The following is a 19739-nucleotide window of genomic DNA, read 5'->3' as shown; positions in this document are numbered from 1 at the left end:
ATATATATATATATTCCCATTGTAGGTATAATTCTATTTACCCCATGTCCAGCGTTTGCCGTTTTGCCATTACTTCTATGGTGTACCGCCATCTCCTACTTCTTAAATGTCTTTTTTTTTTAATTCTTTGTCATTTGAATAAAATCTTTTTACATTTACAATAACTGGTGTATTTGAGGACTTTGCTGTTTTTTCCCCTATAACCAGACCAGTTTCCAGTTTGTGACATCTTGTCTCTTGGTTTATTTGCTGTGATTTTCCGCTTTCCTTCCATGTTATTGTTGCAGATTCGTGCAGAACGCTGGAGCGATGTCGATCCCTTTCTCCAACACCCATTATCGTATCCCCCGAGGCTTCGCCAACCTCCTGGAGGGACTGACCAGGGAGGTGCTGAGGGAGCAGCCAAAAGAGATCCCAAACTTTGCCGCCAGATACTTTGCAGAACTTCTTAAAAAGAGGGAAGGTGAGTTCTGCTGATTACTCACCCTGCCACAAAGCAGCTGCTGCAAACTCACTACCTGCAGCCAGTTATCACCCCAAGGTGAGCCCAAAATACAGCCATTAACCCCTTCCCTAAATAGGACGGACTGATAGTTCCTGTATCAGACGCCGGTGTATTTCATGGCTGGGGAGCAGATCCCTCTCCTCATACTGCGGACGCCGGCTGTGCTATGGAGACGCCGGCTGTGCTATGGAGACGCCGGCTGTGCTATGGAGACGCCGGCTGTGCTATGGAGACGCCGGCTGTGCTATGGAGACGCCGGCTGTGCTATGGAGACGCCGGCTGTGCTATGGAGACGCCGGCTGTGCTATGTAGACGCCGGCTGTGCTATGGAGACGCCGGCTGTGCTATGGAGACGCCGGCTGTGCTATGGAGACGCCGGCTGTGCTATGGAGACGCCGGCTGTGCTATGGAGACGCCGGCTGTGCTATGGAGACGCCGGCTGTGCTATGGAGACGCCGGCTGTGCTATGGAGACGCCGGCTGTGCTATGGAGACGCCGGCTGTGCTATGGAGACGCCGGCTGTGCTATGGAGACGCCGGCTGTGCTATGGAGACGCCGGCTGTGCTATGGAGACGCCGGCTGTGCTATGGAGACGCCGGCTGTGCTATGGAGACGCCGGCTGTGCTATGGAGACGCCGGCTGTGCTATGGAGACGCCGGCTGTGCTATGGAGACGCCGGCTGTGCTATGGAGACGCCGGCTGTGCTATGGAGACGCCGGCTGTGCTATGGAGACGCCGGCTGTGCTATGGAGACGCCGGCTGTGCTATGGAGACGTCGGCTGTGCTATGGAGACGTCGGCTGTGCTATGGAGACGTCGGCTGTGCTATGGAGGGGCCGGCTGTGCTATGGAGGGGCCGGCTGTGCTATGGAGACGCCGGCTGTGCTATGGAGACGCCGGCTGTGCTATGGAGACGCCGGCTGTGCTATGGAGACGCCGGCTGTGCTATGGAGGCGCCGGCTGTGCTATGGAGACGCCGGCTGTGCTATGGAGACGCCGGCTGTGCTATGGAGACGTCGGCTGTGCTATGGAGACGTCGGCTGTGCTATGGAGGCGCCGGCTGTGCTATGGAGGCGCCGGCTGTGCTATGGAGGCGCCGGCTGTGCTATGGAGGCGCCGGCTGTGCTATGGAGGCGCCGGCTGTGCTATGGAGGGGCCGGCTGTGCTATGGAGGCGCCGGCTGTGCTATGGAGGCGCCGGCTGTGCTATGGAGGCGCCGGCTGTGCTATGGAGACGCCGGCTGTGCTATGGAGACGCCGGCTGTGCTATGGAGACGTCGGCTGTGCTATGGAGACGTCGGCTGTGCTATGGAGACGTCGGCTGTGCTATGGAGACGCCGGCTGTGCTATGGAGGTGCCGGCTGTGCTATGGAAGCAGCATCCACCTCTAACGGCAGTGTCCAGAGCGACGGGAGAACGCTGCTATTTAACCCCTTAAATGTCACTGTCAATCTCTCTGAAAAGTTCTTCTTCCAGGGCTATGCCAATCGTGGCGACTCGCTGTCCCCTAAGGGGGCAGATAATAGCGTCCAGCCGTTGTCCTGGGCTCTTCAGTCTTTCCCGGTTTTACAATCTAGGAGACACAATGAACTTTCGGTGTCTCCGCACGCCTCACATCCAAGCTGCGGAATATATCTTTTCTGAGAATTTTAACTTTTTATATCATTTTTTTAATATAAGACCCTGCCCAGGTGTCGCCATCCTCGCGCCCCTTTATTATCCTTCTTGTTGCTTTGTGGGATGCGGCGGAAGCTTCTTATTCCTGAGCTGTCGCAGATCTCCGGTAGTCAGACTGCCGCCACCTTCATGATTTATGGGTTGGCAAACAAGATGGCCGCCTACACTTGACGCAGGTGACAGACTCATTGTAACACAATTGTCATAATTTTCACTAATGGAAGAAAGAAGCTTCATCACAGCAGCGGCCTCCATGTCAGAGATGGAAATGAGTCATTAATTAGGGCTGATAGCGGAGCTTCACACTTGGCGGTTTACGGCTGCGCCACAGGGTCTCATTAACCCCTTAGTCCTTCATATATCTCCATTTTCTTTTTGCAGAGTCTGGCTTTGACCCAGCAGAATGGGGCGCCGCCCTGGAGGACAGGTTCTACAACAACCACTCCTTCCAGGTAAGTGGCTCCCGGGTGCTGGGTCACGTGTGGTTACGAATGACCAAAATCTGGAGCCAGGTGGATAATTACAGGGACACACAACGCACGCACCGCCCTCTATACGGCACCGCCGCCGGAAACATCCGCAGTCAGGGAGACCTTCTTAGGCCGGGGCCACACTTGTGAGAAACTCGCACGAGTCTCGCACCTCAATACCCGGCACTCGGGATCGGAGTGTGTGGTTAGTCGAGAAGGAAGGCAGAGAAGCGGGCAGCATGAGAAATGGGGGAACAGGCTGTGTGAGGGGAAGGAGCAGGCTGTGCGAGGGGGAGGGGCAGGCAGTGTGGGGGGGAGGGGCAAGCAGTGTGAGGGGGAGGGGCAGGCTGTGTGAGGGGGAGGAGCAGGCTGTGTGAGGGGGAGGGGCAGGCTGTGTGAGGGGGAGGAGCAGGCTGTGTGAGGGGGAGGGGCAGGCTGTGTGAGGGGGAGGGGCAGGCTGTGTGAGGGGGAGGGGCAGGCTGTGTGAGGGGAAGGAGCAGGCTGTGTGAGGGGGAGGGGCAGGCAGTGTGAGGGGGAGGGGCAAGCAGTGTGAGGGGGAGGGGCAGGCTGTGTGAGGGGGAGGGGCAGGCTGTGTGAGGGGGAGGGGCAGGCTGTGTGAGGGGGAGGGGCAGGCTGTGTGAGGGGAAGGAGCAGGCTGTGTGAGGGGGAGGGGCAGGCAGTGTGGGGGGGAGGGGCAAGCAGTGTGAGGGGGAGGGGCAGGCTGTGTGAGGGGGAGGAGCAGGCTGTGTGAGGGGGAGGGGCAGGCAGTGTGAGGGGGAGGGGCAAGCAGTGTGAGGGGGAGGGGCAGGCTGTGTGAGGGGGAGGAGCAGGCTGTGTGAGGGGGAGGGGCAGGCAGTGTGAGGGGGAGGGGCAAGCAGTGTGAGGGGGAGGGGCAGGCTGTGTGAGGGGGAGGAGCAGGCTGTGTGAGGGGGAGGGGCAGGCTGTGTGAGGGGGAGGGGCAGGCTGTGTGAGGGGGAGGAGCAGGCTGTGTGAGGGGAAGGAGCAGGCTGTGTGAGGGGGAGGGGCAGGCTGTGTGAGGGGGAGGGGCAGGCTGTGTGAGGGGGAGGAGCAGGCTGTGTGAGGGGGAGGGGCAGGCTGTGTGAGGGGGAGGGGCAGGCTGTGTGAGGGGGAGGGGCAGGCTGTGTGAGGGGGAGGGGCAGGCTGTGGGGGGAGCAGGGCAGGCTGTGTGAGGGGGAGGAGCAGGCTGTGTGAGGGGGAGGAGCAGGCTGTGTGAGGGGGAGGAGCAGGCTGTGTGAGGGGGAGGAGCAGGCTGTGTGAGGGGGAGGTAGCAGGCTGCGTGAGGGGGAGGTAGCAGGCTGCATGGGGGGAAGGGAGCAGGCTGTGTGGGGGGAGCGGGCTGTGTGAGGGGGAGGGAGCAGGATGTGTGAGGGGGGAAAAGCAGGCTGTGTGGGGGGAGGGAGTAGGCTGTGTGAGGGGGGGAAAGAGGAGGTTGTGTGAGGGGGGAAAGAGGAGGTTGTGTGAGGGGGGAAGGAGGAGGTTGTGTGAGGGGGGGAAGGAGCAGGCTGTGTGAGGGTGGAGTAGGTTGTGTGAAGCGACCCATCTAGGTAAATTCCTTGTTGCCTTATGTCATGATAATGTAAAAATGCATATTGTGAATTTAATTTCAGAAGGTTACCTGGCTTTACAGACATGCTTTGGGCTGACTCTCCCTCTTCTCACTCTGCCTGCCATCGATAGATCTATCACTCACTGAAAGCGCTAGCAGCTAAACACAACAAGTGCAAAGCGTGGATTTCTCGTTAAGCGGTTCATCTAAGTACACCGCGCTTACACTTAAAAGAATCACCCCGACGTGGTGCACCTCGGGAACCTGGTGTATTTCGTATACAAGATTCATACAGCGAGCTAGATAGAAAAAATAGTTTTCATATTCTAAGTAAAGGGGAGGTGTCGGCCTCTAAGTGATGTCACCACAAGAGGAGTGCCTGGATTTTGGGCTAAGAATGACTTAGTGAGACAGCATTCTGCAGTCTTCTGAGGTCTTTCTGTTCGGGGTCCTGCTGCAATATAGATGTGACATGTATCTAGATGTGTGCATCCTACAAAGCCCACAGGCCAGCCATAATTATATGAAATGATCTGAACGCTATGTAAGTGTTTTTCAATTTTAATCCTTCTTTTATTTGTAATTGTAATGCACACATGATTTTGTCTTTATAATATCTTTTTATACTTTGTAAACACTGCCTACTTTTTTTTGGAGTAAAATATATAATTTACTAGCTTGTGTCTCCATGCTCTAAATGAACTGTTGCGTCCTCGGAGTTGAATTACGCTCCTGATTTGGGTGGGCTCCGGACCCGTTAATCCTTAGGAAATCAGAGCTGGTGGCAGCATACTCTGTTCTGTGCGTTTGGGAGGCATTGTAACCACGGTGCATTGATAATTATTGTTCCAGCCTGAGTGGGAGTAGTTATATCGCCCTCACTGCAGCGTGCCCAATAGCCAGTACATAGCAGGCAGCCTTTTTGGCAACTAATTACCCTAGGTGCAGTACCCTGACTGACCTGAGTGCACGGGGGGCGCCAGAGAGCTGCAAGTTCCAAACCGGAACTGGAAAGTGGGATATAGATAAATCCCTTTCAGAAAGAACTAGGGGCAACCAAACTACCCCTGTTCATGACAAGTTGGTGTGAGTGGTGGGGATGATAATGGTATCTTCCCCGTGAGCCGTGACCTATTGGTGGCGGCACGGTGGGATCCGTAACACCTTAGAGCCTTAGTTCTTGGTGTTGGGTCTCCGCTTTAGAGGGAGCGTCTTCCAGGTCCCCAGTTCCCCCTCACTGGCTGCAGAGTCTCACAGGGAACACTGAATGCGAGTATTGTGTATTTCCAGGTCCTCATGACTATGTATTTCTGGATTATTGAGCCTGTCTGGGGTATTTGACTGACAGCTGGTCACCAGCAGTAGTGGGCCTGCTTGGTGACTGTTTCCCTATTAGAGCGTTTGGCTGTAAAGGGGGTACCGCCCTCTGCTGGACAGAGTGTAGGGATGGGGCAGATACGCAGATGGGTCGGCATTTGTTTAGATGACAAGAGCCACATGCCGTGATCCTGAGATCTGCAGGACGCAGAATCCGCTGATTCCTTGCAGAAATGTGACATATGTCAGAGAACGCACTCCCCCTCCCCGCTCCCGCACAGTAGGGAGACAGTCTGCATCCAACGCTCCTGCTGAAAACTGACAAGAAAAGCGAAGACGAAAATCATCCAAAGAAATCACTAAAATTAGAAAATAGTGTATTAACTCTGTGTGTGCCGGGCCAGCAATCCACAAGCAAGTGGGACCTTCTCACTGGAAAACGGCTGTTAGCGGAGGAAGGTCCATTGTCCGGCACCGATGAGTGAGGGACTTACACAACCATCGGGTGACAGGACACAGGAGGACCGGCCTGTATACGGCTGTGGCCTGTATGTGCTATGACAGAGGATACATCAGATCCGGTCTGTACACAGGCCGCTCCGGAGCACGAGCATATCATAACTCAAAACTGAAAATAAAGATTAAAGAACAACCACAAGATGGATTTCATCACCAGGTATCATTGTAATCAGTATAACGGCGCCGACCTGACACTGCCTGTAGTCACGGAGCACAATCCTGATCACAGGTATCAGTGTAATCAGTATAACGGCGCCGACCTGACACTGGCTGTAGTCACGGAGCACAATCCTGATCACAGGTATCAGTGTAATCAGTATAACGGCGCTGACCTGACACTGTCTGTAGTCACTGAGCACAATCCTGATCACAGGTATCAGTGTAATCAGTATAACGGCGCCGACCTGACACTGGCTGTAGTCACGGAGCACAATCCTGATCACAGGTATCAGTGTAATCAGTATAACGGCACCGACCTGACACTGCCTGTAGTCACGGAGCACAATCCTGATCACAGGTATCAGTGTAATCAGTATAACGGCGTCGACCTGACACTGCCTGTAGTCACGGAGCACAATCCTGATCACAGGTATCAGTGTAATCAGTATAACGGCGCCGACCTGACACTGCCTGTAGTCACGGAGCACAATCCTGATCACAGGTATCAGTGTAATCAGTATAGCGGCTCCGACCTGACACTGTCTGTAGTCACTGAGCACAATCCTGCTCACAGGTATGAGTGTAATCAGTATAACGGCACTGACCTGACACTGTCTGTAGTTACTGATCACAATCCTGCTCACAGTGCACTTTAAGTAATAATCGTAATTATAATAATTTTTATTTGCATAGCGCCAACATATGCTGCTGCACTTTACAATTAGGGAAATGTAGAATTATAAGGAAATATCTAAAAAATCTGCAGCCATCATCAATCTGCTTATTTAACTGCAATGAAGTGAAATTTCTAGCAAATTCAGTTCTAGAATAGTAAATTAGGGAAATGTACAGACAATAATACAATACAATGTAACACATTTCACCAGTTACAGGAGGAGTGAGGGTCCAGCTGCTCCCAAGCTGCAATCTATAAGGATTATAATACATAAGCGTTTTCATATTAAACTGCAGGATCCGGTCATCAGTCAGGATCTGTATATGTACATGTATGATCCAGTCATCAGTCAGGATCTGTATATGTACATGTATGATCCGGTCACCAGCCAGGATCTGTATCTGTGCGTGTATGATCTGGTCATCAGTCAGGATCTGTATCTGTACATGTATGATCCGGTCACCAGCCAGGATCTGTATATGTACATGTATGATCTGGTCATCAGTCAGGATCTGTATATGTGCATGTATGATCTGGTCATCAGTCAGGATCTGTATATGTACATGTATGATCTGGTCATCAGCCAGGATCTGTATCTGTGCATGTATGATCCGGTCATCAGTCAGGATCTGTGTCTGTACATGTATGATCCGGTCACCAGTCAGGATCTGTATCTGTGCATGTATGATCCGGTCATCAATCAGGATCTGTATATGTATGATCTGGTCATCAGCCAGGATCTGTACATGTATGATGCAGTCATCAGCCAGGATCTGTATATGTACATGTATGATCCGGTCATCAGTCAGGATCTGTGTCTGTACATGTATGATCCGGTCACCAGTCAGGATCTGTATCTGTACATGTATGATCCGGTAATCAGTCAGGATCTGTATATGTACATGTATGATCTGGTCATCAGCCAGGATCTGTACATGTATGATCCGGTCATCAGTCAGGATCTGTATCTGTACATGTATGATCCGGTAATCAGTCAGGATCTGTATATGTACATGTATGATCTGATCATCAGCCAGGATCTGTACATGTATGATCTGGTCATCAGCCAGGATCTATACATGTATGATCCGGTCATCAGTCAGGATCTGTATCTGTACATGTATGATCCGGTCATCAGTCAGGATCTGTATATGTACATGTATGATCTGGTCATCAGTCAGGATCTGTATATGTACATGTATGATCCGGTCATCAGTCAGGATCTGTATATGTGCATGTATGATGCGGTCATCAGCCAGGATCTGTATCTGTACATGTATGATCCGGTAATCAGTCAGGATCTGTATATGTGCATGTATGATCCGGTAATCAGTCAGGATCTGTATATGTACATGTATGATCCGGTCATCAGTCAGGATCTGTATCTGTACAAGTATGATCCGGTAATCAGTCAGGATCTGTATATGTGCATGTATGATCCGGTCATCAGCCAGGATCTGTACATGTATGATCTGGTCATCAGCCAGGATCTGTACATGTATGATCCGGTCATCATTCAGGATCTGTATCTGTACATGTATGATCTGGTCGTCAGCCAGGATCTGTACATGTATGATCCAGTCATCAGTCAGGATCTGTATCTGTACATGTATGATCCGGTCATCAGTCAGGATCTGTATATGTACATGTATGATCTGGTCATCAGTCAGGATCTGTATATGTACATGTATGATCCAGTCATCAGTCAGGATCTGTATCTGTACATGTATGATCCGGTAATCAGTCAGGATCTGTATATGTGCATGTATGATCCGGTCATCAGCCAGGATCTGTACATGTATGATCTGGTCATCAGCCAGAATCTGTACATGTATGATCCGGTCATCAGTCAGGATCTGTATCTGTACATGTATGATCCGGTCATCAGTCAGGATCTGTATCTGTACATGTATGATCTGGTCATCAGCCAGGATCTGTACATGTATGATCCAGTCATCAGTCAGGATCTGTATATGTACATGTATGATCTGGTCATCAGCCAGGATCTGTACATGTATGATCCAGTCATCAGTCAGGATCTGTATCTGTACATGTATGATCCGGTCATCAGTCAGGATCTGTATATGTACATGTATGATCTGGTCATCAGTCAGGATCTGTATATGTACATGTATGATCTGGTCATCAGCCAGGATCTGTACATGTATGATCCAGTCATCAGTCAGGATCTGTATCTGTACATGTATGATCCGGTAATCAGTCAGGATCTGTATCTGTACATGTATGATCTGGTCATCAGTCAGGATCTGTATATGTACATGTATGATCTGGTCATCAGCCAGAATCTGTACATGTATGATCCGGTCATCAGTCAGGATCTGTATATGTACATGTATGATCTGGTCATCAGCCAGGATCTGTACATGTATGATCCGGTCATCAGTCAGGATCTGTATCTGTACATGTATGATCTGGTCATCAGTCAGGATCTGTATATGTACATGTATGATCTGGTCATCAGCCAGGATCTGTACATGTATGATCCAGTCATCAGTCAGGATCTGTATCTGTACATGTATGATCCGGTCATCAGTCAGGATCTGTATATGTACATGTATGATCTGGTCATCAGTCAGGATCTGTATATGTACATGTATGATCTGGTCATCAGCCAGGATCTGTACATGTATGATCCAGTCATCAGTCAGGATCTGTATCTGTACATGTATGATCCGGTCATCAGTCAGGATCTGTATATGTACATGTATGATCCGGTCATCAGTCAGGATCTGTATATGTGCATGTATGATGCGGTCATCAGCCAGGATCTGTATATGTACATGTATGATCTGGTCATCAGTCAGGATCTGTATATGTACATGTATGATCTGGTCATGAGTCAGGATCTGTATATGTACATGTATGATCCGGTCATCAGTCAGGATCTGTATATGTGCATGTATGATGCGGTCATCAGCCAGGATCTGTATCTGTACATGTATGATCCGGTAATCAGTCAGGATCTGTATATGTGCATGTATGATCCGGTAATCAGTCAGGATCTGTATATGTACATGTATTATCCGGTCATCAGTCAGGATCTGTATCTGTACATGTATGATCCGGTAATCAGTCAGGATCTGTATATGTGCATGTATGATCCGGTCATCAGCCAGGATCTGTACATGTATGATCTGGTCATCAGCCAGGATCTGTACATGTATGATCCGGTCATCAGTCAGGATCTGTATCTGTACATGTATGATCTGGTCATCAGCCAGGATCTGTACATGTATGATCCAGTCATCAGTCAGGATCTGTATCTGTACATGTATGATCCGGTCATCAGTCAGGATCTGTATATGTACATGTATGATCTGGTCATCAGTCAGGATCTGTATATGTACATGTATGATCCAGTCATCAGTCAGGATCTGTATCTGTACATGTATGATCCGGTGATCAGTCAGGATCTGTATATGTGCATGTATGATCCGGTCATCAGCCAGGATCTGTACATGTATGATCTGGTCATCAGCCAGAATCTGTACATGTATGATCCGGTCATCAGTCAGGATCTGTATATGTACATGTATGATCTGGTCATCAGCCAGGATCTGTACATGTATGATCCAGTCATCAGTCAGGATCTGTATCTGTACATGTATGATCCGGTCATCAGTCAGGATCTGTATCTGTACATGTATGATCCGGTCATCAGTCAGGATCTGTATCTGTACATGTATGATCCGGTCATCAGTCAGGATCTGTATCTGTACATGTATGATCCGGTCATCAGTCAGGATCTGTATATGTACATGTATGATCCGGTCATCAGTCAGGATCTGTATCTGTACATGTATGATCCGGTCATCAGTCAGGATCTGTATCTGTACATGTATGATCCGGTCATCAGTCAGGATCTGTATCTGTACATGTATGATCCGGTCATCAGTCAGGATCTGTATCTGTACATGTATGATCCGGTCATCAGTCAGGATCTGTATCTGTACATGTATGATCCGGTCATCAGTCAGGATCTGTATCTGTACATGTATGATCTGGTCATCAGCCAGGATCTGTACATGTATGATCCGGTCATCAGTCAGGATCTGTATATGTACATGTATGATCTGGTCATCAGCCAGGATCTGTACATGTATGATCCAGTCATCAGTCAGGATCTGTATCTGTACATGTATGATCCGGTCATCAGTCAGGATCTGTATCTGTACATGTATGATCTGGTCATCAGTCAGGATCTGTATATGTACATGTATGATCTGGTCATCAGCCAGGATCTGTATCTGTACATGTATGATCCGGTCATCAGTCAGGATCTGTATCTGTACATGTATGATCCGGTCATCAGTCAGGATCTGTATCTGTACATGTATGATCCGGTCATCAGTCAGGATCTGTATATGTACATGTATGATCCGGTCATCAGTCAGGATCTGTATCTGTACATGTATGATCCGGTCATCAGTCAGGATCTGTATCTGTACATGTATGATCCGGTCATCAGTCAGGATCTGTATCTGTACATGTATGATCCGGTCATCAGTCAGGATCTGTATCTGTACATGTATGATCCGGTCATCAGTCAGGATCTGTATCTGTACATGTATGATCCGGTCATCAGTCAGGATCTGTATCTGTACATGTATGATCCGGTCATCAGTCAGGATCTGTATCTGTACATGTATGATCCGGTCATCAGTCAGGATCTGTATCTGTACATGTATGATCCGGTCATCAGTCAGGATCTGTATCTGTACATGTATGATCCGGTCATCAGTCAGGATCTGTATCTGTACATGTATGATCCGGTCATCAGTCAGGATCTGTATCTGTACATGTATGATCCGGTCATCAGTCAGGATCTGTATCTGTACATGTATGATCCGGTCATCAGTCAGGATCTGTATCTGTACATGTATGATCCGGTCATCAGTCAGGATCTGTATCTGTACATGTATGATCCGGTCATCAGTCAGGATCTGTATCTGTACATGTATGATCCGGTCATCAGTCAGGATCTGTATCTGTACATGTATGATCTGGTCATCAGCCAGGATCTGTACATGTATGATCCGGTCATCAGTCAGGATCTGTATCTGTACATGTATGATCCGGTCATCAGTCAGGATCTGTATCTGTACATGTATGATCTGGTCATCAGTCAGGATCTGTATATGTACATGTATGATCTGGTCATCAGCCAGGATCTGTATCTGTACATGTATGATCCAGTCATCAGTCAGGATCTGTATCTGTACATGTATGATCTGGTCATCAGTCAGGATCTGTATCTGTACATGTATGATCCGGTCATCAGTCAGGATCTGTATATGTACATGTATGATCTGGTCATCAGCCAGGATCTGTACATGTATGATCCAGTCATCAGTCAGGATCTGTATCTGTACATGTATGATCCGGTCATCAGTCAGGATCTGTATATGTACATGTATGATCTGGTCATCAGTCAGGATCTGTATATGTACATGTATGATCTGGTCATCAGCCAGGATCTGTACATGTATGATCCAGTCATCAGTCAGGATCTGTATCTGTACATGTATGATCCGGTCATCAGTCAGGATCTGTATCTGTACATGTATGATCCGGTCATCAGTCAGGATCTGTATATGTACATGTATGATCTGGTCATCAGTCAGGATCTGTATATGTACATGTATGATCTGGTCATCAGCCAGGATCTGTACATGTATGATCCAGTCATCAGTCAGGATCTGTATCTGTACATGTATGATCCGGTCATCAGTCAGGATCTGTATCTGTACATGTATGATCCGGTCATCAGTCAGGATCTGTATATGTACATGTATGATCCGGTCATCAGCCAGGATCTGTCTGAGTGCAGTTACCGTGTGCTATTGGGTGCATGGATAATGAGGAGACAGATGAATAGGAACAGATTATGATTAACATGTAGGAGGGATTGAAGGAGAGTTAGGTTAGTGAGCTGAGGTTATAGGCTTGTCTAGCAGATGTGTGTTTAAAGCACTCTTAAAAATATAGGGGCTATATATTAGTCGGATCGTCTGGGGTAGTGCATTCCAGAGAACTGGCGCAACACGAGAGAAGTCTTGGAGACTTTGGTGCGAGGTTTGGATTATGGAGGATGTTCGTCTTAGATCAGATGCAGGATGGAGGGAATATCTAGGGCGATAGAGATGAGGGAGAAGTTATAGGGTGGTGAAGAACTGTGGAGGGCTTTGTGGGTGAGGGATGAGTTTATATTGTATTTTGTAGCAAATGGGTAACCAGTGTAATGACTGGCACAGGGTGGAGGCTTCGATGAAGCAGCTGGACAGAAATACGACCCTGGCTGCCGCATTCAGGACAGGGATTGGAGAAAGAGTTTAGTAAGAGGGAGACTGACCAGTAGAAAGTTTCAGTAGTCCAGATGAGATTGAATAAGAGAGACCGTAAGAGTTTTACTCAGTGGTGGGTGGTCGGGCTCAGCCTCCTCACCTCAGAAGTGACTCTGAGCACTCAGCACCTTCTGTGTCTTGCTCAGTGGTGGTCGGGCACAGCCTCCTCATCTCGGCCATGTCTCCGAGCACTCAACACCTTGTACTTCTGTGTCTCAGTGGTGGCTGGGCTCAGCCTCCTCACCTCAGCTGTGTCTCGGAGCATTGAACTCCTTGAACTTCTGTGTCTTGCTCAGTGGTGGTCGGGCTCAGCCTCCTCAATGTTCAATGGTCAATGTTCTGCAGTGTCCTCCGCTAGAACAGAGCAATGTTCTGTAGTATCCTCTTCTAGTACAGGGCAATGTTCTGCAGTATCCTCTTTTTAGTACAGAGCAATGTTCTGCAGTGTCCTCTGCTAGTACAGAGCAATGTTCTGCAGTGTCCTCTGCTAGTACAGAGCAATGTTCTGCAGTGTCCTCCGCTAGTGCAGAGCAATTTTCTGCAGTGTCCTCCTCTAGTACAGGGCAATGTTATGCAGTGTCCTCCTCTAGTACAGAGCAATGTTCTGCAGTGTCCTCCTCTAGTACAGGTCAATGTTATGCAGTGTCCTCCTCTAGTACAGGGCAATGTTATGCAGTGTCCTCCTCTAGTACAGAGCAATGTTCTGCAGTGTCCTCCTCTAGTACAGAGCAATATTCTGCAGTGTCCTCCTCTAGTACAGGTCAATGTTATGCAGTGCCCTCCTCTAGTACAGGGCAATGTTATGCAGTGTCCTCCTCTAGTACAGGGCAATGTTATGCAGTGTCCTCCTCTAGTGCAGAGCAATGTTCTGCAGTGTCCTCCGCTAGTACAGGGCAATGTTCTGCAGTGTCCTCCTCTAGTACAGGTCAATGTTATGCAGTGTCCTCCTCTAGTACAGGTCAGTGTTCTGTAGTGTCCTCCTCTAGTACAGGGCAATGTTATGCAGTGTCCTCCTCTAGTACAGGGCAATGTTATGCAGTGTCCTCCTCTAGTACAGAGCAATGTTCTGCAGTGTCCTCCTCTAGTACAGAGCAATGTTCTGCAGTGTCCTCCTCTAGTACAGAGCAATGTTCTGCAGTGTCCTCCTCTAGTACAGATGTCTGGTGGCACTGGATGCACATTTTGTGACTTTATGGTAATGATGTCTTGCTATCTTAATTTATAGCTTGTTGAGGATAGCGCCCCCTCTGCCCAAACTGAAGATTTAAGTGACCGAAGGAAAAGTTTCCCTGTCCTGGAGAGCTCAGAAGATGCTGCAGAGCCACAACTTCACCCATCATCCTCCCAGACAGCGGAGGTGGAGCACAAGGTAGGAAGAGCTGAGACGTACGACACCAATAATAATAATAATAATTAATAATAATTTTATTTATATAGCGCCAACATATTCCGCAGCGCTTTACAAATTATAGAGGGGACTTGTACAGACAATAGACATTACAGCATAACAGAAATACAGTTCAAAACAGATACCAAGAGGAATGAGGGCCCTGCTGCTCGCAAGCTACAAACTATGAGGAAAAGGGGAGACAAGAGGTGGATGGTAACAATTACTTTCGTTGTTCGGACCGGCCATAGTGTAAGGCTCAGGTGTTCATGTAAAGCTGCATGAACCAGTTATCAGCCTAAGTATGTAGCAGTACAGACACAGAGGGCTATTAACTGCATGAAGTGTATGAGAACATGATGCAGGAACCCGGTTATGTTTTTTTGTTTTTTGAATGGGCAACACAGGGATCATTGGGTTAATGCCATGAGGCGGTAGGCCAGTCTGAACAAATGAGTTTTTAGGGCGCGCTTAAAACTGTGGGGATTGGGGATTAATCGTATTAACCTGGGTAGTGCATTCCAAAGAGTCGGCGCAGCACGTGTAATGTCTACAGGTGGCGGCTACATCTCAGATTGGTGGTCATTGGCTTATCGCTGTCCTCTCTGAGCAGATTTAGGAGTTTTCTTTACTGATGGCTCCTCTCACTACAGGAATGATGGCAGTGGAAGCCTAGAAATAATAGAGGTAGAGAGAAAAGATGAGGCCGCGCAGTAGTTAGGGCTGCGCAATAGGGAAGGTTGCGCTGTAGGGTTGGCCGCTCTGTGGGGAGGAGGTCCGCTCTGTGGGGAGGGGGCCTGCTCTGTGGGGAGGAGGTCCGCTCTGTGGGGAGGAGGTCCGCTCTGTGGGGAGGAGGTCCGCTCTGTGCAGAGGAGGTCCGCTCTGTGGGGAGGAGGTCCGCTCTGTGCGGAGGAGGTCCGCTCTGTGCAGAGGAGGTCCGCTCTGTGGGGAGGAGGTCCGCTCTGTGGGGAGGAGGTCCGCTCTGTGGGGAGGAGGTCCGCTCTGTGCGGAGGAGGTCCGCTCTGTGCGGAGGAGGTCCGCTCTGTGCAGAGGAGGTCCGCTCTGTGGGGAGGAGGGCCGTGCTGTGGGGAGGAGGTCCGCTCTGTGGGGAGGAGGTCCGCTCTGTGGGGAGGAGGTCCGCTCTGTGGGGAGGAGGTCCGCTCTGTGGGGAGGAGGTCCGCTCTGTGGGGAGGAGGTCCGCGTGCGGGGAGGAGGGCCGTGCTCTGGGGAGGAGGTCCGCTCTGTGGGGAGGAGGTCCGCTCTGTGCAGAGGAGGTCCGCTCTGTGGGGAGGAGGTCCGCTCTGTGGGGAGGAGGTCCGCTCTGTGGGGAGGAGGTCCGCTCTGTGCGGAGGAGGTCCGCTCTGTGCAGAGGAGGTCCGCTCTGTGGGGAGGAGGGCCGTGCTGTGGGGAGGAGGTCCGCTCTGTGGGGAGGAGGTCCGCTCTGTGGGGAGGAGGTCCGCTCTGTGGGGAGGAGGTCCGCTCTGTGGGGAGGAGGTCCGCGTGCGGGGAGGAGGGCCGTGCTCTGGGGAGGAGGTCCGCTCTGTGGGGAGGAGGTCCGCTCTGTGCGGAGGAGGTCCGCTCTGTGCAGAGGAGGTCCGCTCTGTGGGGAGGAGGTCCGCTCTGTGGGGAGGAGGTCCGCTCTGTGGGGAGGAGGTCCGCATGCGGGGAGGAGGGCCGTGCTGTGGGGAGGAGGTCCGCTCTGTGGGGAGGAGGTCCGCTCTGTGCGGAGGAGGTCCGCTCTGTGGGGAGGAGGTCCGCTCTGTGGGGAGGAGGTCCGCTCTGTGGGGAGGAGGTCCGCTCTGTGGGGAGGAGGTCCGCGTGCGGGGAGGAGGGCCGTGCTCTGGGGAGGAGGTCCGCTCTGTGGGGAGGAGGTCCGCTCTGTGGGGAGGAGGTCCGCTCTGTGCGGAGGAGGTCCGCTCTGTGGGGAGGAGGTCCGCTCTGTGCGGAGGAGGTCCGCTCTGTGCGGAGGAGGTCCGCTCTGTGGGGAGGAGGTCCGCTCTGTGGGGAGGAGGTCCGCTCTGTGGGGAGGAGGTCCGCGTGCGGGGAGGAGGGCCGCGTGCGGGGAGGAGGGCCGTGCTCTGGGGAGGAGGTCCGCTCTGTGGGGAGGAGGTCCGCTCTGTGCGGAGGAGGTCCGCTCTGTGGGGAGGAGGTCCGCTCTGTGGGGAGGAGGTCCGCTCTGTGGGGAGGAGGTCCGCTCTGTGCGGAGGAGGTCCGCTCTGTGGGGAGGAGGTCCGCTCTGTGGGGAGGAGGTCCGCTCTGTGGGGAGGAGGTCCGCTCTGTGGGGAGGAGGTCCGCTCTGTGGGGAGGAGGTCCGCTCTGTGGGGAGGAGGCCAGCTCTGTGGGGAGGAGGTCCACGTGCGGGGAGGAGGGCCGCGTGCGGGGAGGAGGGCCGTGCTGTGGGAAGGAGGGCCGCGCTGTGGGGAGGAGGGCCGTCCTGTGGGGAGGAGAGGGCCGCGCTGTGGGGAGGAGAGGGCCGCGCTGTGGGGAAAGGAGGGCCGCGCTGTGGGGAGGAGAGGGCCGCGCTGTGGGGAGGAGAGGGCCGCGCTGTGGGGAGGAGAGGGCCGCGCTGTGGGGAGGAGAGGGCCGCGCTGTGGGGAGGAGAGGGCCGCGCTGTGGGGAGGAGAGGGCCGCGCTGTGGGGAGGAGAGGGCCGCGCTGTGGGGAGGAGAGGGCCGCGCTGTGGGGAGGAGAGGGCCGCGCTGTGGGGAGGAGGGCCGCGCTGTGGAGAGGAGGGTCGCTCTGTGGGGAGGAGAGGGCCGCGCTGTGGGGAGGAGAGGGCCGCGCTGTGGGGAGGAGAGGGCCGTCCTGGGGAGGAGGGCCGCGCTGTGGGGAGGAGAGGGCCGCGCTGTGGGGAGGAGGGCCGCGCTGTGGGGAGGAGAGGGCCGCGCTGTGGGGAGGAGAGGGCCGCGCTGTGGGGAGGAGAGGGCCGCGCTGTGGGGAGGAGGGCCGCGCTGTGGGGAGGAGAGGGCCGCGCTGTGGGGAGGAGAGGGCCGCGCTGTGGGGAGGAGAGGGCCGCGCTGTGGGGAGGAGAGGGCCGCGCTGTGGGGAGGAGAGGGCCGCGCTGTGGAGAGGAGGGTCGCTCTGTGGGGAGGAGAGGGCCGCGCTGTGGGGAGGAGAGGGCCGCGCTGTGGGGAGGAGAGGGCCGCGCTGTGGGGAGGAGAGGGCCGCGCTGTGAGCTCAAAGGGACATCAGAGAAGTGGAGTTATACTGGGGAAAGAGAGTGATAAACTGAGGACAACTCCTCCTGCTCAGCTGAAGGGCCGGTCCGTGCGTGAGCCGTCCAGATGCGGAGCCCCCGGGGCCCGGTACCACTTCACCGGACGGGAACAAACATGTATTCTTCATAATGGATTTTACACGTCGGCCCGCGCTGACCCTTCTCTAAGGTCATTGCAGTTTAATGAAGTGCACTTTCTATCTGCTCATGAAATATTCACGGCGCCGACCGCATTACACGGCTGCAGATACCGGATCGTCATGTGCACAAATTATAGCAATAGCAAAGATGGGTTTTGGGTTTTGTCCTGAAAAAAAGGTTCTATTTAAAGTAACCCGAGGATGGAGAGACGGAGAGTCTACAGATTTCCGCTACGTTCTCAGCCAGATCCCAAGAAACCAGACCCTGCTCTGAATAGGCGGTGCCCGATGTATGCGACGGCCGCTGATCTCCTGCTCCTCCATCAGATCAGCGGCCGCAGTAAGAGCTCCTGTGTATACGTACAGTGATGACTGTGAACACACAGGGGGCAACTCCAGCCAGGTCCGCACAGGAAGGAGAGGAATGCCAAGCCACTCCCCTAAGGGACTGAGGAATCCTGTAACTCCGCCCATGCTACAGCAGCTCCACCCAGAAATATCCAGACTCCGCCCATGTTATTTTTCACGCCTGCCTCTTTAATAGGCGCAGAGCACATCCCACAGCGTCATCTCCCAGAATTTCTGTCCTGCTTCCCTTTTAATCTAGGACACAACAGACGGGACGTCCCCATCTCACCGCTTGTAATTATATTGTCCTTAGCATCTAATTAGCGGCCATTCAGGACGTAGGGTAACGAGATCATCTCACATTGCAAATCATATAAGGAAACTGCTCAGTTAAGGTGCCCCTAAGAGTCGTCCACCATGTGACCGATATCTCTCCTGATTTCCCCACAGACATCACTTCATGACCTTTTAGCTTGGCTAAGCCTTACTGGGGTGGAAGAGCCTGCCAGACTCCTCTATCCTGCCTCCTCATACGCTCCTCTGCCCCCCCATCTGTGCCTGCGAGCTCCTCTGTCCCCCCCATCTGTGTCTGTGGGCTCCTCTGTCCCCCCCATCTGTGTCTGTGGGCTCCTCTGTCCCCCTATCTGTCTGTGGGCTCCTCTATCCGCCCATCTCTGTCTGCGGGCTCCTCTGTCCCCCCATCTGTGCCTGTGGGCTCCTCTGTCCCCCCATCTGTGCCTGCGAGCTCCTCTGTCCCCCCCATCTGTGTCTGTGGGCTCCTCTGTCCCCCCCATCTGTGTCTGTGGGCTCCTCTGTCCCCCCCATCTGTGTCTGTGGGCTCCTCTGTCCCCCCATCTGTGCCTGTGGGCTCCTCTGTCCCCCTATCTGTGCCTGCGAGCTCCTCTGTCCCCCCCATCTGTGTCTGTGGGCTCCTCTGTCCCCCCCATCTGTGTCTGTGGGCTCCTCTGTCCCCCCCATCTGTGTCTGTGGGCTCCTCTGTCCCCCCCATCTGTGTCTGCGAGCTCCTCTGTCCCCCCCATCTCTGTCTGTGGGCTCCTCTGTCCCCCTATCTGTCTGTGGGCTCCTCTGTCCCTCCATCTGTGCCTGCGAGCTCCTCTGTCCCCCCATCTGTGCTTGTGGGCTCCTCTGTCCCCCCCATCTGTGTCTGTGGGCTCCTCTGTCCCCCCCATCTCTGTCTGTGGGCTCCTCTGTCCCCCCCATCTCTGTCTGTGGGCTCCTCTGTCCCCCCCATCTGTGTCTGTGGGCTCCTCTGTCCCCCTATCTGTCTGTGGGCTCCTCTGTCCCCCCCATCTCTGTCTGTGGGCTCCTCTGTCCCCCCCATCTCTGTCTGTGGGCTCCTCTATCCGCCCATCTGTGCCTGCAAGCTCCTCTGTC

The 19739-nt window shown here is 52.5% G+C and overlaps 1 protein-coding gene across 3 annotated transcripts in view; it reads left to right on the top strand.

The window, feature by feature from the left end:
- Positions 1-19739, top strand: part of SPA17 (sperm autoantigenic protein 17) — a 114858-nt gene that overhangs the window by 37148 nt on the left and 57971 nt on the right. For all 3 annotated transcript variants that reach the window (XM_069741631.1, XM_069741630.1, XM_069741629.1), the window contains exons 2-4: positions 288-463; positions 2562-2632; positions 14479-14622. In XM_069741631.1, coding sequence (XP_069597732.1) covers positions 310-463; positions 2562-2632; positions 14479-14622 — 369 coding nt within the window. In that variant the 5' untranslated portion in view covers positions 288-309. The remainder of the gene's footprint in view (positions 1-287; positions 464-2561; positions 2633-14478; positions 14623-19739) is intronic.

This window comes from Ranitomeya imitator, chromosome 10 (genome assembly GCF_032444005.1).
Source record: "Ranitomeya imitator isolate aRanImi1 chromosome 10, aRanImi1.pri, whole genome shotgun sequence".
In the NCBI taxonomy this organism is placed as follows: Eukaryota; Metazoa; Chordata; class Amphibia; order Anura; family Dendrobatidae; genus Ranitomeya; species Ranitomeya imitator.
Note: the sequence above shows the minus strand (reverse complement) of the source record. Positions and strands in the feature narration are given on the sequence as shown.